The following is a 24,262-nucleotide window of genomic DNA, read 5'->3' as shown; positions in this document are numbered from 1 at the left end:
TCAGCATCCTAATCGCCGCCTCGCAGGTTAGCAAAGAGTTGCCCGTTCTGCCCGGGTGGGGGCTCGCTGTGGAGATCAAAGCGTACAATGATACCCGTTGCCGGGTTCGCGCCATCCTCAGGATCAAGCTCGGGATGAGATGGAGAAGCTACGGTTTCCGTCGTCGGAGGTGAACGCGTCTCGTCTCCCGAAGTTGCCATCACAAATCCTTTCAAAGTGTCAGTCAACGTTGGTGAGGGGTTTGATGTGAGAAACCGTAGGGTTACAGATTAGATCGTCTGATGCCTAGGTATTTAATCCGCTGAAGCTCAACCCCAACTTCCAAGGGCCAAGGGGCCACACGCAAAACCCCCATCCCCCCTCCAAAATCATACCGGGGGCACCGGGCGGTGCAGCAGTGTGCATGGATCAGAGGTTGGCAGCTTGAAGACTTCGACGGACCTATCCCAAAGGAACCTCGGGCTGTGGAGAATCTTTAGTGGTTTATCCAACCAGACTTAAAGTTAGGGTGCTGGGGACGACTCAACTCCACCGGCTAGCGATGACTGCCAAGGGACTTGACACGTGCCATCCCTCAAGGGGTTCACGAGCAGTGGGCATACCTCCCAGTCATGGACCTCTGAGAGCAGCGATACTAGACTAGGACCCCGGACGTGTCGGTGTAGAGCGTCCCGTGGACCGGGTACTGTCATGCCACTTAGGCTCTCCTTCCCTGGAAAATTGCGTGCAGGATTTCTTGCAAATCGATAGCGGTGATCGACGCTGAAAGACATCATGACGCATGATTTGACGGAAGCATCAGCAACGTTACAGGCTCAACGTTTCCTCCCCTTGCCTACAAGCAATCCAGGTAACGTGCTAATCTAGTACCACTGGAGTATTACTCAGTTTGAAAGAATGCAATTCCTCATGCATCCGCAATTTTGGTTCTCAACTCTGGACTGTTATGATAAAGTGCTTACTTTCTAGAGGGGAAAGACCATAGCACCGCAGCCCTCAGACACCGGCGACGCCGTCAATGAAAGTTCAATGATTTTTCGGCACCGAAGTCTTGAAGTTACAGTACATGCACCTCCATGCGACTGACGCGCGGACATGATACCTGATGTGATCTTACAATGGTCCTTTTCCACACTATCACTTTCGCAAGAGTCGGTGTGCCGGATTTAAGCCGACTTGATTTTCAGTGGGGGTCTTGTCTGCCAGCGAAAGCGGACGCAATGTCAGCCACAACCGAAGCGCTGTAAGCAGCGGCCGGACCGTGCCGTAAACAGCTGTAAACGATTGATCTGATGGTTTCTGAACCCGTTTTTGACTGGAGTTCCGAAAACTTTGGACTTCGAATGCCTCAACTGTCTTTCATGTTGACATCAGACCCGTGGCTCAAGTTGTGCTCGTTCATTTATTACAAAAAATACCACAGTATGGTTGCCACGAGAAATCTGTTCATTTTTCTTTATGAGTACTTATGCTCCGAGGGATAGCGAAGTGAGAAGTTGAGAACTCTACTTTGGGGTGTGATGCGCTATTTCAACAACATCTGAAATGCACAACCTAGCTCCTTGATTGCAGGCAATATATCGTCAATTCTGACTTTATTTGATTTAATGAAAGTTTACGTGCGCGTGTGATGGATTTACTCTATTCTCAAAGCACTGCGCGAGTCTTCATACCCTTCACCTTCGAGTACATCTCATCTTCAAATGCCTTGATGTACGGCCGGATTCCTTCCTCTGCCGCAGGGAGCATCTGCGTCGCAAAGAAGCCACAAAGCCCAGCTTGGCGATCGATCCACTGCAAGAAGTTAGAGAAACGTCTGTTAAAGTCAGGGCACGTGGGGGAGAGAGGACTTACCCAGAAAACGTTTGATGCACCACTCCACATCAGAGTTGCGTTGCGCCGGTATGGGTGACTGTGTCCATCAACAAGCAGACCTCCAAGGCCCCAATCATACTCGCCCGTCACAGGGAAGTGACCAACTGCCCACTCGGGCTCTTCCATCGCCTTCAACAGGCTCCTCTTAGCCTGTGATGATAGTTGGGGCTTGAACATCTCGGAAGTCGTTGTTGGACGCAGTAGCTTTCCATCGTCAACCAGCAGCGAATGCAAGACTCGCATGACATCGGGAGCCGAGCCATAGGATCCTTGTCCACCAAGACATTCGGTAACTCCGTGATTCAACTCCCTTCCGCGATGGAGGATAATTTTCCCCGTGTCCCTGTCCCGGGTGTTCATCCCCCAAAGCTTGGATCTGACAGACTCAACGTTGAACGTGAAACTTGATGCGCCAACCGGGTCCCATATGTTTTCCCGCATATACTGCTCAAGCGACTTCCCAGACACATTCTCAATCAGCTTCCCCGTCCAATCCGAGCTGCAACTGTAGGCCCAATCTTCTCCCGGCTCGTAGTTCAACGGGTACCCGAAGCGCTCCTCGACGGTAGACCCGCGGGTTGGTTTGAGGCCGTGGAAGGACTGCCACTCTCGCGTCGCATCGCTGAGGAAGTCGTAGCTGTTACCGGCGCTATGCGTGAGAAGGTGGCGCAGAGTGATGGGCTTCTTGCGCTGTACCTCGATGGGCTTGCCGGAGTTCGCGAAGCCAGTCAAGACGAGTTTCTGTGCTAGTGTCGGAATGTGTTTTGATACATCCCCGTCAAGGGTTAGGATACCACGTTCTACGAGCTGCAAGGCAGCGATCGTAGTGAAAAGCTTTGTGACGGAGGCAAGAGTAAGGATATTATCATCTGACAAAGGTGTTGCGCTTTTCAGGTTATCTCCATAGATATGTGAGTATTGAAAGCTGCCTATTCAGGTTTATTAGCAATCGTTTGGGTGAGGTTAGCTCCAATATTGCGGGAAGTTGGCTTACCTGACTTGTCTTGAGCATGAAGCATAATGCCCGGGATATCACGATCCCGCACAGCGGTGTCGATAAGCTCTTCGAAAGAACCCATGTCTGAGAACTTGAGCAACACACTTTGTCAACAGGTCTTAATGTGTAAACAAAAGCCTCTCTTGGTGAGAAACAGGAAAGAGTGAAACCTTAAACGGGCTGAAACAATTGGATGGGACTCGGGGATAGACGAGCAACTTTTCATTAGTCATCCGAGGTTAATGCCGATCCCCCGCAGGTGCATGACAACATCCCGAGGTAACCACGATCTCGAGGATGGCCCGCCGGAGGAGAGCTATAATTCCGCGGAGAAAAAGAAAACATCAAATTTTAAGCCCCTGCCTTAATTTTGGAAAATGTCTATAGCCCCATTTAAATGTGCAAAAAACGAATGTTATAAACCTTGATTGTTGAGTTTTCTGCTGTAATTGAACATGGTCAGCGCGATCTCCGACGCCGAACTTTGAACGCCACATCAGTAGAAGCAATAATGTGATAAGATGTGTCACCGAATAACTCAAAGTTGTAGTTATGCTGCATGGGCTCTAGACAATTATGATGTCTTGGAAATGTAAGTAGCCTTCAAGACCCTCCACCGCATATTCTTCTCCCTCGGCGTCAACTCCCACTTGCTCAACCTTCAACGTCTCTTTGAAGTTGTCAATCGGCCTCAGAAGCTCACCATCCATGACACCGTGCACATAGCAATCGCCAATGATCTGGAATGCGTCTTCACCGCCCGACTGATCATCGTTGCGGATTTTTCGCAAGACGAATGGTGTCCTGAATCCCTCGAGGAGAACTACGTAATCCTCGACCTGGGCATTCCACGGAACAGTGCCCATGTAATGATGGTCTAGAGACTTTGTCTTATATACCATCCCGCTGGGTTTCTCTTCTGAGATGACCGCATCTTTTGCAAGATCGTCTTCATTTTTGTCATCCCTTGTACCGATCATCGCAAATCGTCGACCACGTTGAGCTTCCTGAAAAGGGACGGTGAAGGGGACCATCCTTCTCTGAAGGTCTGCCTCGACATCGAGGTCAAAGTCAAGCAGCCATTTAAATATCGCCGTCTGGTGCACACGAATACCTGGCGCGTGCTCATCATTCTCTTCATTCGGTCCTTGAGCATAGAAGCGCCGGAAGGCGTCCACACCCGCGAAGAATTCTTTCGATGTCGATACTGGCACGGGAGAATCGTTGCCGTTCTCTGCGGTGAGAACGAGACTGGGATTCTCGGCCCCTCCTTCCTCTTCTTTGTCTCTTGGTCCAATTCTTTCGCCCCGCCATGATCGATCCATAGCCAGGGTTCTCACAAGGGCGTCATTGAGACCCTCGTCGGTATATTGCTCTTTGAGGCCGTCTTCAGTCGTAATAGTCGCAAAGGTAAGGATAAAGTTTCGAGAATCTTCGTCGTTAAACGCTGGAATCTCGAGATCTGGCGCGTTCTCGAAAATGTTGAACATGTTGTCAGTTTGATTGTGAATGTAATATTTCCACGATGGCCCTACGAAGTTGACTCGATCCAGGATCATTCCTCGTACAATTAGTCTCGGAGCGTCTCTCGAGGCAAATAATGATATTTTGGGAGACGTGTTGGGCATGCAGTGGTAAAGCTGAATCGATAAAGTCGAACGTGACTGAACCGTCCATTCAGGCACCCAGGAAGGAAGGTTTGGGATACCTTGATTAATGCCGGCGTGGTGTAAGAGGTCGATACCGCGACCAGCTTCGATCATAAGTCTTGCCACCTCAGTGAAAACTTTGTCTGGGGTATTGTTTGGCGAGTAGTCGGGAACAATGGACTGAGCGACGGGGTCATCAGTGAGTCCGAGAAGTCCATATACCTTGTCTCTCGCATCCGTTGCCAGGTTATTCCGCGTTAGACATAGTAACTCAAGAAGATTGAGAGGAGAGCCCGCTTTTACAGCCTCATCCTCCACATTTCCTATAGCGTCGACTGTTTGAGATGGCTCAAATCCTTGCTTGCGGTCTCGTAGCAACTTGAAGGAGCTTACGGGACTCAAATGCATAATCATGCTGAAAACTTCAGCATAAATGCCGATTCGAAGTAGCCTTGGGAGGCCATGAAGTCTCGCAAGGTCCCAGAAATCCGTGATTGCTTCCAGGCTGATCGCTGCTGTACCGTAGAGCACGACTACCTTTGGTGCCAGAATGACCTCCTGCAGGATCCATGTGCGGAAGTACCAGTCGGTCACCCAGAACCGTACCAACTTGTTCCACGTCTCCCGGCCCTCTTGCGTTTCCGTATCTGGGAGACCAACCTTGTCCCATTCTATGTCCGACATGATGCTGTCTCGGCGTTGGTCTTCCCAGATACGGGTCATGAATGTCATGATACTGATGGCACCTTGGACGCTTTCGGTGCTGTAGGCATCATCCACAGGCTCCAGGGTGAAGTCCGATAGCCCATATGGTTTCTCAGACTCTGCTGTGGCTTCATCTTTGACTTTGTCATCCAGGCCGAAGCTCATCATGTCCTGAACTCCCAACCCTCCCATACGATCTTCCAACGTGGTTTCCTGCGTGCCGTTAACGTTTTCTGGCTTGCGGCGCTCATATTGGTAGTGACCAGGATGAGCAAGAACCAGTTTTGCACCTTTGTAGATATTTCCCATCAGCAGAACCTGTTGACTTCGCTCTACAACGTTGTCCTGGTTGATGCAAATACCATCGGCCCAGAACCACGTGGCGGGGTGTCTGTTGAGGCAAGTTCGCAACGCATGGTAGAGATTCTGCGTTACAGAGATCATCTTCCCGTTACAGTTCACCGCGAGAAATCGCTCGGGGTTTCCCCAAACATACGAGAGACAGAAATAGGGGGGAGCATCCTCCAGGCAAAAGGTTTCGACCTGCAATTCGCGTATAATGCCCTCCTCGTCAGCGGCACCCAGTCTTAGAAGGCGCATTTGTCGAAGCTCAGGGTCTAATGGCTCATATTCAAATGGTATCTCTGTGTCATCGAACATGACATCCGGCCTATTTGACTCTGTGCTGGGGTCGTGCATTTGCTCATCTCCTGGTGCCTGGGTATTGTCTAATTTTCCGGCGTATGCGTAGTTGACGTTCGGATCATCGCTTACTGCGAACGGCGATGTACTAAGTGATACCGTAGCGGGATCGATCCCGTTTTTGCGGGCTAGGTACAGTCGCAGTGCTTCCGATGACCCAGCCGCTAGCTGGTCAATAGCGATTTGCAGCTCATAGCCGTCGGGGTCGTTGTACACATCGTGCGTTGGAGTTTGAGGACGCGACATATTGGTAAGTCGTTTGATGTCTGTCAGTTGAAGTTGGACCGATTAAACATTCTTTGTTGACACGCGTCTGAAGGTCTGTCATGAGGAAACATTCGATTTTCTACTTTGTTGTCGTTGCAACTTGGTACTAGGCAACAGCCCAGCTCGGTTGTGGAGGCTGGGTCGCTTGTAGCGAATGTGGTGTCGACAAATCATCCTCGAGCGCGCTTCGGCAGCCCTTGCCGGAGGGATCACCTGATATAAGCACCGGTGTAGTAACTGACCTGAGGCTCTTCGCGCCAGCTCATACTTGAGTAAAATTGAAGTTATTGTGGGACAAGCCAAAGACTGAGTGATTTGGCGATGAAATCATTTGATGTGGCAAAATCCATCGTGGGTGCCGTTGCCTGGCGTTGAATGAGTCACTTTACCTTGGGAAAGACATAAAATACAGGGTATCACTCAACTTACATCGAGTGACAAGTCAATAATCAACTGGGAATGACGACCCGTCGACTGAAAAGACGGGTTAATCTCTACTGTACTCAATATAAGGCAGGGTACCAAGAGCTCTAATTGTTGACTCCAGCACGATGAGACTCCTCTAGCATCTCGACTGGACCGTGCGAGCTTTATAACTTGTTGGGCGTAGTTGCGTTGTTCTATTAATTGGTGAGATTCCGCTCTTTGCCCTGAAGGAAAAGTATGGGCGAAAAGAATACGCTAGTGGGAAGAGAACGGAAAACACTTAACAATCATCTCACTAATCTGTCTATCAACAAGCCTTCGCCGCATGCTTGGCGAAATGGACCTCTGTGCTGGTCACCAAAGTCCGCTTCTCCCGGATACGCCCCCAGAGTCTGACCCTAGCCAAAGTTCACTGGACGAAGATAGTGTGCATGTATGCGTACGCGCAGAGCACGCGACTGAATCATGACCAACGCAAATGAGAAGTAGAAGACCGCACCCAGCAGCCCACCGCGTTGACGACATCACGGGCCAAGACTACAGTTTTTATAGTGCTTGGCTCTTGGCGGGCCCGAGCTTCCCCTCATCTCCACCGTCGACCTTCCCGATCCGACCTTCGGTTCGTGCGTCTGCCCCAACTGACGGCGGCCGATTGGGCGCCGAAGTCTCGGCGGCCCGGGATGGGCATGCAGACTATCGTGTTTTTTGCTGCTCTACGGTGGCACTCTGGGTGCGCCGCGCCTGACCGCAACACTAACACATGGCAAAACAGGTCTATGGCGGAAATGGATGTCGCGCAAATAAAAAGGAGGTCTCGCCGGCCTGAGCTAATGGTGTTTGTTTCTTGCGGTTTAGCCTTTGCTGTCTCAAGATCCGCCTCACTGCAGCTATGAAGTTCTCCAAGTCGACTGCGACTTTACTGTCGCTGGTCTCCGGCACCGCGGCAACGAACACGACATGGCGACCCAAGATTGACTCGGAACAGCTCCAAGCTGATCTCACCACTGAGAAGTAAGAGTCGGCCTGCCCTCTCACCAGTTTTGCGTGGTTAATTGGCGCAATTGGCTGACAATTGTTGCGGAACAGCTTAATGGCCAACCTGGAAGCTCTCAACGAAATCGCCTTCGCCAACGGTGGAAACCGCGCTTTTGGTCTCCCTGGTTATGCCGCATCGGTCGATTACGTGTGGGATCGCATCTCTGCAATCCCAGCTACGAAGGCATGGAAACAAGACTTTCCAGCCACTTTTGGGCAGGTCACATCGATTGATTTCAACATTGACGGCGAGTCGATTTATGTCTTTGGTTTGACCTACTCTCCGTCGACGAGCGCAGAGGGTATCACAGCAGAAATTGTTCTCGGCCCCGACAGCGCCGCCGGCTGTGATGCTGCCAACTACGAGGGTTTAAATGTTCAGGACAAGATCGTGCTCGTACAGAGATTCAGGTGCCCTACTGGCGGCACACTTGCCGGAAGAGTCCGCCCTGCCGCTACCGCCGGCGCCGCTGCTGTCATTGTCTATCACGACATCACCACCAACGCGACAGCTGGTTCCCTCAGTGCGCCTGATCCTGAGGGCTTTGTGCCCGCTGGTTTCATCAATCTTGCGGATGGATTGAAGATCAAGGAGCGTCTTGATGCTGGCGAGACTGTTGAGGCCCACTTCCAGCAGACTCAAATCGTAGAGGAACGCATCACCCAAAACGTCTTCGTCGAGACTGAAGAAGGTGACCCACACAATGTGATTATGGTGAGCATGAGAATAACTCTTGTTTATATGTAACATTTGTAGCTGACAAGTCTCATAGCTCGGTGCCCACTTGGACAGTGTTCAAGCTGGACCAGGCATCAATGATGATGGTAAGTTATGTTCCGCCTGTAATCATAGTAACCAACTTGCTGACAACCACACAGGCTCAGGCACTAGCTTGCTTCTGGAACTCTTCCTCGCCATGACACAGTATCGAACGAAGAACAAGGTCCGCTTCGCCTGGTGGGGTGCCGAGGAAAATGGCCTCTTGGGCTCCAAGTTTTACTGCTCCAGCTTGCCCGCATCCGACGTCGATGACCTTCTCGTGTATCTCAACTTCGACATGGTGGCCAAGGGCTTCTTCGGCGTGGCTGACACTGACGGAAGCACCCATGGAAGCGCTGGTCCCGCCGGATCAGATGTTGTCGAACACATCTACGAGGCATACTACCAGAGTCAGGGTCTCGAGGTCACGCCCGCCGTCTTGACCAATGGAAGTGATTATGCCTCTTTCTGGCAAATTCTCGGCAAGCCATTTGGATTCTTGCACACTGGTACCGCAGTCGCTCAAGACCCTTGCTATCACCAGGCCTGTGACACAATCGACAATCCTGACCCCAATACGATAACTGTCAATGCTAGGGTACGTTTGCTGCCTTATTGTTCGTTTCTGGCTCAAAATTCGGAAAAAAATGCAATGATTTAGAATAAACCCAGTTGGCTAATGATATCACAGGCCGCTGCCCACATGCTTACGGTTCTATCATTGAATGGAACAACGCTTATCCCCAAAACTGCGGTCAACGCCACAATGCTCACTCATCTGCAATCGAGAAGCCTTGAGCCAGATTTGATCCAGATCGAAGAATTAGAGGCTCTGGGGGAGAGACATCTTGGATGTGGACATGACGTTTAGTCAACCATATCCGCCCACATTTGACTAGTTACCTTAATTACAATCAATAAATCTAGGAATGCAAAAATTACATGTATTTTTGCCACCCAGCCTGCAGCTGGCCAAATTTTCTCAAGTTGAATTTTGATATCGAGTGATTAATGAGAGACAAGAAAATATCCTAAGGTCGCATGCAATGTTAGATTTATCGCACTTCAGAGTTTGCTCATCTGACCGAACTGTGAGTTGACTACTTGAATGATCTCCATCATAAAAAGTTGTGGGCGAAGCTGATGTATTGGTTAATTCTCCAGTCTGGTATCAGTAAAACTAAGGTATGGCTATGAATGGATCTGCGTTCAAAATACACCGTTCGCATAAGCCGACCTGCTGTTCTTGAATGAGAAATACTTCCATATCGCAATTGTCCCAGTGACACCGATGAGGTAAGCAGCCCAAGATTCCTATACCTGTGCAACATTCACCATTGTGTAAGCCGGGCCATAATATTGGATGTGACGTCAACATCAAGCTTGCGACTGTACACACCATGTCTTGTTTCACAGGATTGTCCGTCCCTTGCGTTGAACATTGTCAGCTACCTACCTACCCTACCTTATGCTGAGTGATAAGTCCGCAACTATCTCCAAGCAGGCAGCGCCACTCCGTCGTGGGATTTTTGATGCTCACCTCATGCACTGCGCCGGGCATAATCGTCCCAGGCCTGAAAAGTTGACTCGCGTATCATACGCAACTGGCATTCATGCACTCCCGCGTGTTTGGCGGACCTTGGATTGTAATGTTGTCCAAGACTACAACACAGCTTTGTAAAAAGTTGAGTAAACCTAGCCTGTCCAATTATCTACGCAGCTGAAAGAATACGAGCTGCCTCTTATGATTGGCTCGGACCTTCGTCGCCCAATGAAAACCTTCCTTTGCACTAGAGCTAACAGGGGGACAGAAGCCGCAGCGCAGGGCCAAGACACGGTCATACATGATGCCGCCGGGGATTTCCGTCAGTCCTCGACGGACTTAGTATCTGACATCGTGGCATTCCTCTTCTAAGGTCAAGCATCATTATCAATGTCCGCTTTCCACCAGTTTCTAGTCAGCTTGCATGACTAGAAGGTCGAGGCCTCCCGTCTTAGAAGACACAGCGTCACCCATTGGACGGAAGTTGGCCCCTGGGCTCTGACAAACACTCATAAAAACAAAGCTCTCGCCAGATCTTGGAACGATACATCAACGCCTAGAGGCCAGACCATGATCGACCAATACTCTCAACCAATCATGAATAACCTGTCGTTTATACAAGCCATACCACAAGGGCAGCAAGCTCCAGCTTACGCCGAGGAAGTTCAACAGAGCCGCATCCTGCCGCTGCTTCCGCACCCGAGCACCGTCCAACCTACCAATCAAGACTTGGAAGTCACACTCAACGGGCCCGGTGACGCTTCTCATCCTAGAAGGAAACGTGCTAGTCGTCCCAAGGTGCGATCTGGCTGCATCACGTGCAAGATCCGACGGGTCAAGTGCGATGAACGCAAACCCACGTGTTTCCGATGCGAAAAGGCCGACGTGGAGTGCGACGGATACACGAAAGAGGCCGCAGATTCCAAGAGGAGTGCAGAGCAGCAGAGACTGGCCGCCGCGGCCCAGGAAGCACAAGCGAGCCGGCAGCTGCTTCCGCGGCCGGGCGGTTCGGGCCTGGCCGCCCCCGATCGAGAAATAGCGGCCCAAGTGCCTGTGCCGTTGCCGCTTTACCCCTCGACTTTGAGGGTCAACCAGGAGGATGTTCACTATTACGACCTCTTCCGACACCGGCTTGTGCGTGACCTTTGGGGATCGGGCCATTCTGATGCTTGGTCCAGAATCGTCTTACAGGAGAGCTCACAAGACCCGTGCGTCCAAGAGTCGCTCTTGGCTATCGGTGCTATATCTCAGGCCCAGATGCTTGAGGATATGTCAAAGGATCAACTGGACGCCATGCCGTCAGCACTCCGCCCTTGGGGTACCAAGATGGCACCATCTGGCGGACTTCTCAACCATCATCACAGGTCGGCTTTACTTCATCACGTCAAAGCGGTTTCGATATACAGACAACGAATCCGGGACCCATCTTCGACCTCACCAAGATCAGTCATCATCATGACCCTTTTACTCGTGGGATTCGAGTTCATTCAAGGCAACATGAACAATGTTGACACTCTGACCGGCACCGGGATGCGTCTTCTTGAGAACAGAATCTCGCTCACGCAACGTCCATCACGTCATTCAAATGAGAATGGAGACGCTTCGACAAGATCTACACAGTCCGTAGCTACCCAACTACGAAGAGGCGTGCGGGACGATGAGATGGAAGACATTGAGCACCTCTTGCCATGCCTCTCCCTCATGAGCGGCTTCACCCACTTCTTTAACTCGCACCGCACTGCAATGCCAATGATGAACGGCACTCCGATCCTCGAGCTGCCTCAACCAGGCGTCACAGTAGTTGCCAAGCTCGAAGTCTTCTGGGGTCAATTCTTTACCCGCGCCGTCGTACACATCATGCGCTCGCTGCACGACCAGCTTCGATACAAGCAGCGGAACATTACACAGGCCACGCTGGAACAAGCTACGTTCCTGTCATACATACGAATGTGGGACTCCGTACTGGAAGTATACCTCAAAGACCCTTTACTCGAGGATAACGCCAGACGAGCCCTGCGGAAGATCCAGATCCATCGGCTCTTGATCCACATCGTCATCAGCTGCGGTCTCGACCGGACTGATATGTGCTACGACGCTTTTGAGCCCGACTTTAAGGACCTCTTGAACAGAATTGTGACGTACCTGCGCGACCCGGGACCAATCTCAAAGGTTGGCTTCACCTTCACAGAAGGCCTCACAACCCCACTCGCCACCATCGTCGCCAAGTGCCGCAATCACGAGCTGAGGATGCAAGCTGTTCACCTCCTCAATACCATGGCATGGAGAGAAAGCGCCTGGGATGGCAAAGCGCTCGTCATTGGCAAGTCTGGCGTGGTGATGTTGGAAGAAAGAGGGATGGACGCCAATGGGTTCATACCGTCTGGGTCGAGGTGGGTTTGGATGTCAGGTAAATGGGATCTCGAGAAACGAGAGCTTGTCGCCACGTACTTGAGACTGATGCCGAATGAGGACGGTTCGCCGGTTCATGCCCATTTAGAGCTTGACATGGATAACTTGCTGGATACGTGCAGCATGGTGGGATGTCACGGGCGACATGATCCTTTCGATTGTTATCAAGAGTGATAGAGGAGCTTCCACTTCGAGGTTATTTTCATATATCCTCCCAATGATATTTGCATTCTGATGCACATCTCAGATATTGAGAGAGAAAATGTTTATCCTAGTAGCAGATGGTTGGCCCTTGTCGTCCATTCAGATGTGTCTCGTTGGCTGAGAAGACACACCATCTTGCACCATCCAGCTGATTTTGAGTCTCCTTCCGATCTGATCATGGGCTGACGGAAACCGCTCATAACATATGGAGTACACGTATTGCTATGGCCTTCCTGTAAAGGAATGGTGTCCCAAGCGACCGTTGAGCACGCCATGACCAGCTGCCACTTTGTCTTGGCAACTTGGCAAATGCTTAAACGTACAGAAGTGAGGGAGCCAAGCCGAGAGGCTCTCAAACAAGAGCGACTGCATCTCGCGCATGCAATCCGTAGAATCGATGTAGGTAGAGACCTATGTGCACGCGCAATGAGTTACGCAGATGTTGCCATCGATGATCTGAAGTATTGACTTCTTAGACAAGTTCCCATACCTACTGAGAATTATCATACACCACCCGTCCATGCAACGAGAACAACTATAGCTGCCGTGAGCATTGCCCAACGGAAAAGACCCACCCCATAGACAGCAGGCGGAGTGAATGGGTCCGCTATAGCGCGTCTTTGTGCTAAAGAAGTAAGCAGACATGTTCATCTCAGGAAGGTGTTGAAACATACAGAAAGCCCCGGTTCCGCCCCTGTTGTAGTCTTGACCCATCTCACTACTTCCAATTGGTAATGGCGAGTTTGGACTTTTGCCATCTCGCAGCAACAACAGGCCGAGAGATAAGTAATCTGCCTAGTTATTCAAGCCCAAAATCTTCGCTTCCATTCCTCCATGGACATGGTACTCGTACGCCAAGCCTTCTTCACGCCGATGGTCGGCATTGAAATGCAATTACGGATGTAGAACTGCGTGACGGGATGATTACTCGTGCCACAGAATGTTCAGTGCACTGGGGCTCCCCCAAGTCTCCATTGTAACCCCAGGGCCCGAACTACCGCAGGGTTCAGTCTAGACCCGGCAAATGATATCGGAATAGGAAGGTCGTCGTAGAACGCGTCAAGTAGATTGCCAACAGCGGTGCTTTTTCTGCGCGCCCAGCCGCCAAACAATGCCGTGTGCCGTACAACGGGAAACCGCCCAACTTGTGACAACCTTCAGAACAATGGTCAGTACGGGATGAGGGAGGACAGGTCTCTGTATGTTGATGTCGAGTCTTACAACAAAAGTAACAAAAGCTCGCGATCCCCGAATAGGAATGTAAACACTAAAGTCCCAATTAGTCTGTTGACTGCGCTCCTTTTACCCCGCAGAGAGTGCCATCCTACGGGACATCGATCGACCACATAAGCTTCCCGCCTCCAGCCCTGTCTCAACACCTTGGGGCAATATCTCTATCAAGGCACATATCCGTCGACTTTTCCGGGAGGAATACGAACAGAGACAGGACGGGATTGGTCAGCTAACTGGATGAGCCGCTTTTGCCCCTGTCATACGCGGGTGTTCACGATTGCGCATACCATGCACTTCATTTTCAGCAGGACTGCCACGTACTGACCTCATAGTTATCGTCGAAACGCTTCCCAAAGTGCAAATAAGCGCCGGGGAGCCTCCCACCACACTCACTAAGAGTCTACCTCCTTCCTGAGCTGGCAAGAGGCTCGCCTAGTATTGCTCTGAGTACCTTGGGTCTCAGAGACTGACCGGTTCCAGATGCCTATCTCACCTTAGTCTGGAGCAGAGACAGGGGCTACTTACCCGCCGGCGTTCGCCGCCTCCCCGAGGCTCCCGGTCGAACTAAGACTGTGTGTGTTGTGCTGCTTCGATTAGATACCGAGACTAGTAGAAGCTAGTTGTCGTTATGGTTGTTTGATTCAAGCTTGAATTCACGTCCCTAGCGCGGTCTTTCGCGACATGAGTTGTGGAGTGAGCTCCGGATGCGGCGACATGCCAAGAGCTTTAATGGAACGTCCTTCCCCAGATTGCTTCGCATCCAGACAACATTTCGACCGTCTCTCTTCACCCTCCGACCCAGCTCAAGCATGGGGACATGCGGCAAGGTCGATCGAGTTGCCATCTTGGCTATCTTGGCTTTCTTGGCATCTCATATCGTCGTCGGTTCCTGCAGACCTTCCTTCCTTCCTTCCTTTGCCTTCCTATCCTCGCTTACCTCCGGTAGTCTCGTTGCGTTAGACTCGGTAAGCCCCTCATATCGACGAAAGAGAATGTAGCCACCTTCTTTATCACATTCCCGATCTGTCGCTCTTTCCGTCTTGGCAGACGTCGGAAAGCGCTTGTTGATGATGATGAAGGCTATTGGAAGTGGAATACGGAAGGAAAGCTTATCAGCAAGCAATGATTGAGTGAAGGATCACACTTGCCTAGCAGTCGGATATGGCTTCATTCAAGTATATATACTCCTCGTGAGGACCTTGATGGCCAACTTCCTGCTCCTCATCCCTCAGCAGCATCGCCAAGATCAACCCAGCAGTACCTTCCTCGCCTTCTTTGTCCAACCTTCACCATGAAGTTCCTCACCGGCCTCTCCTGCCTCGCCGCTGCTGCCAGCGCCGTTGTCGTCGACCTCAACAAGCGCGACAGCCCCCTCGATGTCAAGATCGAGTCGACTGGCAACACCGCCATCAAGGCAAGCATCACCAATACCGGTGCCTCTGACCTCAAGGTCCTGAAGGCTGGTTCCATCCTCGACAAGCTCGCTGTCGAGAAGGCTGAGGTCTTTGCTGGCTGTAAGTGCCTTCTTATGAATATCGCCATGATTCAATCTTGGCCACTAACAAACCTCATCAATAGCCGACAAGGTCGAATTCGACGGTATCCGCCTTCGTCTCGGCACCAACGGCCTTCCTGAGGATGCTTTCCAGGTCATCTCCGCCGGCGAGACCGTCTCTGTCGAGTGGAACTACGGTGAAGTCCACGACCTCAGCGTCGGTGGCAAGGTCGATGTTGCCGCCAAGGGCGCTCTTTCCATCGCCGAGGTCGGCAGCAACGATATCACCAGCACCGCCTCCTTCAGCTCAAACGTCCTGAGCGTCGAGGTTGACGGCGCCGCCGCCTCCAAGGTCCGCCGCGACTTCCGCGAGAACGTCAAGCGTACCGTCGTCCAGTCCGACTGCACCGGTACCCAGCGCACCGCTACCACCACTGCCCTCTCCAACTGCCGCGCCCTCGCTGCTGCTGCTTCCTCCGCCGCCTCCACTGGCGCCGCTGCCAAGATGGTTGAGTACTTCAAGTCCTCCTCCACGGCTACCCGTACCACCGTCGCTGGCGTCTTTGCCAAGGTCGCCACCGAGTGCGGCAGCACCACCTCTGGTGTCTCCAAGCAGTACTGCACCGATATCTACCCTGCTTGCTCTTCCGGTGTCATTGCCTACACTCTTCCCTCCGCTTCCTACATGGTCAACTGTAAGTACCACTATCCTGACGACGGGACATAACATGTTGTTTTTCATAACTCATCTGACGATACTCCCCGCGCCACAGGCCCCTACTTCTTCAACAGCCTTACTGCTCTCTCCAGCACCTGCCACGCTCAGGACCGCGCCACCACTGCCGTAAGTTTCGCTCCGGGGAAAGATTCACCAATTCCCTCAATGACTAACTCGATCTCTCTCAGCTTCACGAGGTTACCCACTTGACCCAGATCAAGGGTACCACCGACCAGAGCTCCTGCTACGGTTACAGCTGTGTCCAGAGCTTGACCGCTGCCCAGAACCTGAACCACGCCGACACCTACGCCCGTAAGCCTCTCCCGCTCTCTCTCTTAGCTTTCTTTTCACGTACTTACCACTCTATACCACAGTCTTCGCCAACGCCATCTACGTTGGCTGCTAAGTGTCTCGCGTCAAGATGAAACAAGCCCTTGGGGGTGGGAGGGACTCGGCTATGCCAAATCTCGGGATCAGAAACTAGCTGCGCCGGAGAATGTTGAATGGCAGGATACCTAAGTCGTCTGTGACCTGGCTACGATGGTCACAACTTATCATTCTCATACATATTCATAACGTATAAATGATTGAGCAAGAGTATTTGGAACTCTTCCACTGCCATCTGCATGCCAGACGGCCCATATTATCTCATTTTTGATGTGTCAAAAATAATAAAAGTGAAATCTCAATGAGTTGATGGGTTCTAACCATCGTAACTCCCCGAGGTGGGCTCGAACCACCAACCTCCAGATTAACAGTCTGACGCGCTAGCCAATTGTGCCATCGGGGATATTGAGATGCTTCTCGATGATGTTGACGACCTCGCAGTTTGATTATGATGCTAAGCTTGAAGCGGTGTCTTGTGTGTGGGACATTCAAAGCCCTACGAGCAGAAGCGAGTGCCTTTCGACCCAATGGCAGCGACACAGAAGCACCAAGTCCCACACTGGGCACCACCTGCAGAACGCTGCGGCCCACGTCCAAGTTGATCTACTGCAACGTTTTGACTAAGAGTTGGTTTGATATGGGGCTCGTGGTTGTAATCATAAAGCCGATAGTGTAGTCGAACAGAGTTTATGTCACTGAAGAGTTTATAATTGAGGGCAATACACATTCAATAGTGAATCCAAGTGTAGGGTTGACTCAGCACAGAAGGGCTGTCCCGGGCGCGTCAGCTATATCCGTGCAATTCCCGATGACTCGGATACTACTCTTTGTCTAATTTACTCAGCTCATGACATCCCCATAGCACGAGATATTACCCTGAGAGATGTGCTTACAAATGCCGAAGTCCACGGTAGCAGTTAGTCTTGGAACAAGGTCCTGAGCCACGTTATTAATCTTCATGGTCACTCGGCGAGCCCCTCGGATTATCCGTCGAGTCTTGATAACAAAAGAGAAGTGAATCCTGCAACTCGTATCGTTCCGAATCCTGGCCAGTAGGAGACGTCTTGGCCACATTTGAATGAAGACTACGCCAGATTGCGACGATCATTGAATTTTATCTTTTTATCTTTTTGATTTCTCCACGAGAAACATTAAGCAAGGACAACTTCTACCATGACTGGTTCTCATAATATTCTCATCACGGGTGCGTCAGGTTATCTCGGAGGCACTTTACTTGCTCGCTGGGCAAGCGCTGGCCTCACGGGTTACGATAGGCTGTTTGCCCTTGTTCGAACAGACGCTCAAAGAGAGCAAATAAAGAAATACGGTGCCGAGCCTCTCACGTTCTCTTCTCGAGATGAGCAGGCAGTTCGAGATGCGGTGGTGCAGAATCGGATCACCATTGTCTTTTACTTGATTGATGCTTTCGAATCCGTGGGCCAAGAAAACTTCATCAAGGCTTTGGGCGAAGTGAAGTCTCAGACGGGTCTAGACGTTCACTTGCTTCACGTGTGTACATCCCGTCAATGGCACCGCTCTCAATTCAGTGAATTCTGCTTACGCGGGATTTTGCTTCTCTAGACATCGGGGGCCAAGATCTTTTCGGGTCTTGCAGGTGCTCCCACAGATAGTCCGCTCTTGGATACCGACCCCGGTCTGTATGACATCCAGAAAGCTCAAGAACCCCCCATTTCTTTCATGAAAAAGGCAAGTTCGCGGTGTAGCTCTCAGTTATCGTCAATTCATGCTAATTGAAGGGTCTTCTTAAGCCTGTCGAGACGAATACCCGAGTTGTTGACTTGGCCCAAGCCAACGGTGTAAAGTCTTATATCTTTGCTCCCTGCATAGTTTGTAAGCCTTTTATCCCATCAAACCACTCTATCAACAGTTCTCTCTCTGACTTTATGACGAAGACGGAAGGGGAGAAGGATTTGGGAACCCTATTTCCATCCAAACTGTCGACATCGTCAAGGCCGGTATCGCTGCAGGTCAAGTTCATTCAGTCACATCTGATCGGCCAGCACGTGGTGAATCCCTCCTCGAAATGTTGAAGTAAGCTTACATTATCTTTAGACTTGGCCCGTATGCCACGTCGTCGATAATACGACCCTTTACCTCCAAATTTTGCGATCAATTTTGCAGAAAGAAGACCCAGGATATGGGAAGAACGGCTACTATCTCGCAGCTTCCGGTATTGTTGCCTGGGATGATCTATATGAAGCCATGGCCAAGGCACTCAGGGCCCGGAACGTCATTACAGATGAACGTATCACCCCGGCAGACGAAACGGCGCTTGGCAAAATGGCTCAAGGGTTGAGCACCGAGAGTTCTCTCGTTCAAATGAGATTGGCTGGAAAGTAAGAGAATCCCGAGTTGTGTAAAGTGCATGATTATGAGCCAGCAGTGTGTTTGTCATGGCTAACGTTGTTCATTTGAACCTAGATGCACCTTCACAGCCGAGCACGGTGCTCAACTTGGATGGAAACCGCAATTTCCCCCAGAACATATTCTTGAAGCTGCAGACGATGAGGTCGAGCTAATTCTACGGACGATCAGTAGCGATGCAAGCTCTGGTGACAAGCCATGGTATAAGAAAGAGTAAGAGGGGTTTCCACTAACATATAGGTAGTCCATTGTAACTTATAGGTCGCTCAATCAGTACGAATATTAGATTGATTTTGACTCAGAGCACCGTGTCACTCCCAGCGTGAAATAGCTCTAGCCCGGTTGAACTGTTCGTTCGCTGCTCGGTATTCGGACTACGTCAGTTAGTCTGGGTCTCGGCAGCTTAAAAAACCTACACTTTTATTAGGCACCCTCGGTGGTGCAAAAGTCAAGATTATGGGACCCATGTTCAAATCACATCCTACAGTCCGTTCCTCGGTCTTCGGATCCTTCAACACTACGAAACGACGCCTGCCAAAGTACTGCATTCACCATTTTTACAGCTGAAATACCCGTCAAAGTTATGTCCTACATCATTTATTGTGCTCTGATACTTGGGTCAATGAACACCGACGCAGTAAGCAGCTAGCGCCGGAGCCCCACAGCTCGCCGTGGATCCTCCAGGCGGCCGATTTGTAATGAATGAGATCAGTCCGATGAACCCTTGCCAAGCTCCTTGTTCCTCTCAATCCCCTCACGCTTACTCCTTACCCCTCTCATCTGAATTAACTTATATAAAGTAGAGCTTACCCTCACTACAAACTCTCGTTAAATCCCACCATCAGTCACAGAAATCGCGACATCAAAGTCACCATGCCCGAAAAGCTTATCTTGTTCGATATCCCCGATCGGAACGGGACCTGTTGGTCTCTGAATCCTTGGAAGAGTGTGTAGCCTCACTTAGCCTCACTCAGCCAGGGTAGCCGCTGGAGATTTTGACTGACGTAATTCTGCATACAGCTCGACTGACCCTCAACTACAAAGGCATCGACTACAAGACGGAATGGCTCGAGTATCCCGACATCGAGCCTAGGCTCAAGCCAACCGGCTTGGAAGGTGACCCGAACCAGATCAAGCCTTACACGTGTCCCACTGTGCAATTCCCTGATGGCACATACATCATGAACAGCGCCAAGATCATCAAGCGCATCGAGACAGACTACCCTGAGCCGCCGCTCTACATTGACTCAGAGGTGCTCCAGCCCATGTACGATCTTCTTAGCAAGACCTTTGGAGCTCTTGTTGCTGTCCTCTTGCCCAATGTCCCCCGTAAAATGTTGGGCGAGTATAGCGCGGAGTACTTCCATCGAACTAGGGCGGAGATGTTTGGGGTCTCGCTGGATGAGCTTGAGAAAACCAAGGGAGGGGATGAAGCCTGGGCGAATGCCAAAGAGCCACTGGAGGAGCTCGCGAATCTTCTAAATAAGACGGATGGCCCGTACTTCCTCGGTAACAAGGGTATGCATGCACTCTCGAGCTTTCCATCCTGATTCCACCGTCACAACCGCTAAGGATAACACATTCAGTATCTTACACGGACTTCGTCTTCGTTGGATTTCTATACTTTGTCAAGCGAGCTGGCGAGGAACATTATCAACGTGTCGTGCAACATTCTGAGTCTTTTGACAAGATTTACAAGGCTTGCGAGAAGTGGTTGGGGCGCAATGACCATTGACCGAAATGAACTAGTTCCCTCGTGCAGTTATGACAGGGCTGGAGCTCTAGATGCGTTTGAATGATGTCAATCCCTGCTTGGAACAAAAGAAATTCATCTATCGTATCGTTCTATATGAATGATATTGATGCATTGCCGGAATCGAACATACAACGGAAAAAGAAACATGTCGAGTTTGAGCTACCCTGGAGTCTCCAAATGAAATTTCATCGTCTCTCAAGCATGATATTGGCTTCATCAGGCCAAGTGTAACTCTTGACGCGGCCAATATCTCGAGCCAATCTTCCAGGGTGAATCCAAAGATACAATGCCATAATCGTGACCATGGGAACGGCATCAAAGAGGTATAAGAAGATCTCATGGCTCATGAGGTACCCACTCTCGCCTTGGAAATACTCAATGCCCCTGAACAAACTTCTCAGTAACATGAGAGAAGCGATTCCATAGGTCATCAGGTAGTACTTTCTCCACTCGATGCCCGCCCTTGTCGCGTTTAAATCGTTTGCCTCGCGTCGAGCACAGGTGTGAGAATGCCAGCAGGATAGTATAAAAAGGGCGATAACGCCGAGTTGGGCCGCAAGACCGGACATGATGAGGGTCCTACCCATTCTGATACCCTCTTTCGTACCAGAGGCCGGCATGACGGCGCCAAAGACTTGAGTGACAAAACAGCCAATGTCGACGAGGACGTAGAAAAAGGCCGTGAGGCGTGGGCTCACGAAAGCGTGGCGTCGGAGGTCAAGGGCGATCATGATACGACCGAGACTCATGTAAATTGTCGCGGCAAAAAGCGGCGGAGATCCAAGAATCAAAAGATTTTGTAAGATGAAGGACCCAGCTACGATGGGGTTCTCATGAGACTTTGCACGTCCGTAGTATCCAAATGCTTCCCCTATGGTTCCTGTATTAGTCACGGCAGGTAGGGGTTAAAGTTTCATGGTATGTAGGAAACCTACCAACGCCACCCAATATGAAAGGTATAAAGTGCCATGCTCTTAGCCAGAACATGTAGCCGATATGAGCAAGTGCACCGAGCGCAAAGATGACGAGAAACGCCCATCCTGCCCCTCCGTTCGGACGGTAATGGTAGAAAACAATTTGTGTTCCGTTGACAACGGGTCCGAAGGGACCAGGTCCGTCCAGCTCGTTTACCATTTTTTGGACCGCTTCGTCTTGATGTTAATCTATGTTGTCGAGAGTCTTGGTCGTTAGAGAGCGTGGGGATGGGGCAAATCGCCAAAAATGAACACTGTATGAAGAGAAGAGACTGATAGAACTACAATGGCAATATTACAAGTATATACAAGCTGAAAAAAAGGATGGCGAGGCCTTTTTATGTCTTAGAATCTTTACATACCATAGCTCGACAACAGACGTAAGGATTCAGGGGTGATCCACAGCGGCGGTGCGAAGCGCATTGCAATACGATTTTTGAACGCGATTATTCGTATCAAATACGACAGCTAACCACCATGTGGGGGTCCTCGCCAGGTACAAGGATAGTCACGCTCCTTAACGGCGCGCCCGAAATTTCGTGATAGTTCTTCTATCAATAGGGCTGGTGATCGATGCTTCATTGGACTCATTCAAATTTTTGTTTGCATTCTCAGCGAGACAAGACCAATGATCCAAAGTAAGTACCTAAGCAATGTTTTGTCGTGACTCCATGCCCACTGACAATGTGGCTGCCAATCGTCCTCACAATATATGCGAGCAGTGATCCGATCTGACGAAGTCCTTGTTCCATAGAACTTGCATTGGCTGGAAAACCTGAGGTTATATAACTGCCCTTTAGTGCACGGAAACCTTCATTGTCAAACCATGCATTATGATATGAGACGGGCTGAGTTGATTGAAATTCCTTCTGAATAATACCCAATCAAAGTCCTTGGCCAATGTTAAGGTTCTCTGCGAAATATTCGGAAAGGAAAAACGTACTCCGCACTCATGTTCTTGGCTTTGTTGTTGCATTCCTGGGGTCGAGCCTCAGCTGTTGAGGGGCTCCGTCTGAAACCAACGTCACAGATCTTGATGTTGGCCGTGCACACATCACCAACGAACTCATCAAGTCAGCTGCAGCAGTCCAACACGGTAAGAGTCTAACGTCAAGGAACCGCTCACGATATCGAACGTCAAATTAGCGTTGAAGTAGTTAAAGAGTAATCTGCGATCCAAGTCGCGATGGCATCCCATGCGCCACTCAAATTTAAAGGGATAAGGCCCGGCCAAGGGATAAAACCAGGGACGACTCTCCGGATCCTTGGGGTTGGCGACTCCATCACAGTGGGATTTCTCAGTGACATAGAGGGAGGCGATGGCAACGGCTACAGACTTAAGCTCCGAGAAGACCTGTCAAGTGGGTCAGTCCTCTTCTACGAATCAAAAATACCATACTAACGAATCCATAAGAGGATAGAGTCGTCTTTGCTGGAACGGAAACCATGCATGGAACGATGCGTGAAGGGTATTATGTACGTTGGATAATGTACTCCGCCAGAATCCATCAGCTGACCAAATGTCCGACTTACTAGGCAGCGTGGAATGGCATGACTATCAAGTTCATGTCAGATAATATCGGACCTTCTTTGGCTCAGAGGCCCAACATCGTCCTGATCCATGCTGGAACTAACGACATGAATCCGAATCCGGACGTTGCCAGAGAAGGCAGCGAACCTCACGCCACCGCAGACCGTCTAGGCCACTTGATCGACCAGATTGTGCAGACTTGCCCAGATGCCGCAGTCCTTGTCGCCAAGATCATCGGCTGCTATGACCCCGTCCAGATGAGCAACATAGCTCAGTTCAACGCGGTGATTCACGGAGTTGTTCAAGCCCGACAAAGCGCCGGTAAACATATCCTCACTGTCGACTTCTCGAGCTTTCCAATGAATGCACTGAGAGATGGTATTCATCCTACCAACCAGGGCTACCGCTTATTCGGCGACTATTGGTACGACTTTATCACTCAGATTCCGAGCGACTGGATCAAAGAGCCTGTTGGAGATGATCCGCGCCGATCTGGAGAGTTGCGCCGCGATACACCCGTCAAAGGAAGATCAAACAGCCTGTGTGATCGACTGTTCGGCCTATTTTTCGGCAGGGAACCAGAAACGTCGTTGAAAGCTTGAAGCTCAGCAGGGGACATCGAGGTCTTTTGAACCAATGGAAGACTAGCCGGTCTCCAACTCCGGTAGCTCCCCCGAGCGAACTTATATGCAAGACCCAAAGAATCCGCCGAGAGCTGACCGAAAGGCTAAGAGCAACACTTCAGTTAGCAATGAATTCAAGTGCAACATAGCGAGACAAGGCGATGATATCTGCGTAGAACGAAGCTCTGCAAAGTCCGTCAATGTGATTTACGCATATAAGAATCTAGACTATTCTGGCTGAAAGTCAATATTGGAAGCTCTACCTAGTCCGTAAACGGGGCCGTTTTTTTCAGCCCGGTATCCGGAAACCGAAGCAATGTCTTCGTCCGGTGTGATATCTCACTAGGTAATGAACAGGTTCCCCGAGACAGTCAAGCGCGGCGCATATCGGTCTCATCAAGACGCGAGCTGCTGTACCCCAGGAGGTCAAAAACGTACGGGATTCGGCCGGTAAATGGGGTAGAATGGATCGGAACCATCCAACCTGTAAGATGAAAGCGTGTGAGCGAACCCTTGTCACCGCAGCGTAAGGTCAACGCATCCATCCAATCCCCATGCGTGGCGGCGCCGGGGATAAGCGCCGGCATC

At 50.6% G+C, this 24,262-nt stretch overlaps 7 protein-coding genes and 1 non-coding gene across 8 annotated transcripts; 5 read left to right on the top strand and 3 right to left on the bottom strand.

The window, feature by feature from the left end:
* Positions 1-1,647: 1,647 nt before the first annotated feature.
* N0V96_004157 (uncharacterized protein) lies at positions 1,648-2,954 on the bottom strand (the record flags this gene model as incomplete). Its single annotated transcript, XM_053188223.2, has 3 exons — positions 1,648-1,794; positions 1,855-2,744; positions 2,870-2,954. The coding sequence occupies 3 exons, from the start codon at positions 2,952-2,954 to the stop codon at positions 1,648-1,650; spliced, it is 1,122 nt and encodes a 373-aa protein (XP_053054185.2).
* Positions 2,955-3,438: 484 nt separating this feature from the next.
* Positions 3,439-6,174, bottom strand: N0V96_004156 (uncharacterized protein; the record flags this gene model as incomplete). Its single annotated transcript, XM_053188222.2, has 1 exon — positions 3,439-6,174. The coding sequence occupies one exon, from the start codon at positions 6,172-6,174 to the stop codon at positions 3,439-3,441; it is 2,736 nt and encodes a 911-aa protein (XP_053054184.2).
* Positions 6,175-7,510: 1,336 nt separating this feature from the next.
* Positions 7,511-9,287, top strand: N0V96_004155 (uncharacterized protein; the record flags this gene model as incomplete). Its single annotated transcript, XM_053188221.2, has 5 exons — positions 7,511-7,632; positions 7,708-8,371; positions 8,430-8,481; positions 8,536-9,014; positions 9,108-9,287. The coding sequence occupies 5 exons, from the start codon at positions 7,511-7,513 to the stop codon at positions 9,285-9,287; spliced, it is 1,497 nt and encodes a 498-aa protein (XP_053054183.2).
* Positions 9,288-10,556: 1,269 nt separating this feature from the next.
* Positions 10,557-12,542, top strand: N0V96_004154 (uncharacterized protein; the record flags this gene model as incomplete). Its single annotated transcript, XM_065757037.1, has 1 exon — positions 10,557-12,542. One exon carries the CDS (start codon positions 10,557-10,559, stop codon positions 12,540-12,542), a length of 1,986 nt encoding a protein of 661 aa, XP_065614250.1.
* Positions 12,543-15,096: 2,554 nt separating this feature from the next.
* On the top strand, positions 15,097-16,027 carry N0V96_004153 (uncharacterized protein; the record flags this gene model as incomplete). The annotated part of the gene is made up of 2 exons (XM_053188219.2): positions 15,097-15,319; positions 15,384-16,027. 2 exons carry the CDS (start codon positions 15,097-15,099, stop codon positions 16,025-16,027), a joined length of 867 nt encoding a protein of 288 aa, XP_053054181.2.
* Positions 16,028-16,734: 707 nt separating this feature from the next.
* Positions 16,735-16,808, bottom strand: N0V96_004152. The gene has a single exon. It is a non-coding gene; the product is annotated as a tRNA-Asn (tRNA).
* A 2,855-nt stretch (positions 16,809-19,663) lies between these two features.
* On the top strand, positions 19,664-20,340 carry N0V96_004151 (uncharacterized protein; the record flags this gene model as incomplete). The annotated part of the gene is made up of 2 exons (XM_053188218.2): positions 19,664-19,712; positions 19,811-20,340. 2 exons carry the CDS (start codon positions 19,664-19,666, stop codon positions 20,338-20,340), a joined length of 579 nt encoding a protein of 192 aa, XP_053054180.2.
* A 2,638-nt stretch (positions 20,341-22,978) lies between these two features.
* On the top strand, positions 22,979-23,653 carry N0V96_004150 (uncharacterized protein; the record flags this gene model as incomplete). The annotated part of the gene is made up of 2 exons (XM_065757036.1): positions 22,979-22,982; positions 23,061-23,653. The coding sequence occupies 2 exons, from the start codon at positions 22,979-22,981 to the stop codon at positions 23,651-23,653; spliced, it is 597 nt and encodes a 198-aa protein (XP_065614249.1).
* Positions 23,654-24,262: the final 609 nt, after the last annotated feature.

Source organism: Colletotrichum fioriniae, assembly GCF_027942845.1.
Source record: "Colletotrichum fioriniae strain IMI 355084 chromosome Unknown scaffold_4, whole genome shotgun sequence".
In the NCBI taxonomy this organism is placed as follows: Eukaryota; Fungi; Ascomycota; class Sordariomycetes; order Glomerellales; family Glomerellaceae; genus Colletotrichum; species Colletotrichum fioriniae.
This window is presented reverse-complemented; position numbering and strand designations above follow the sequence as displayed.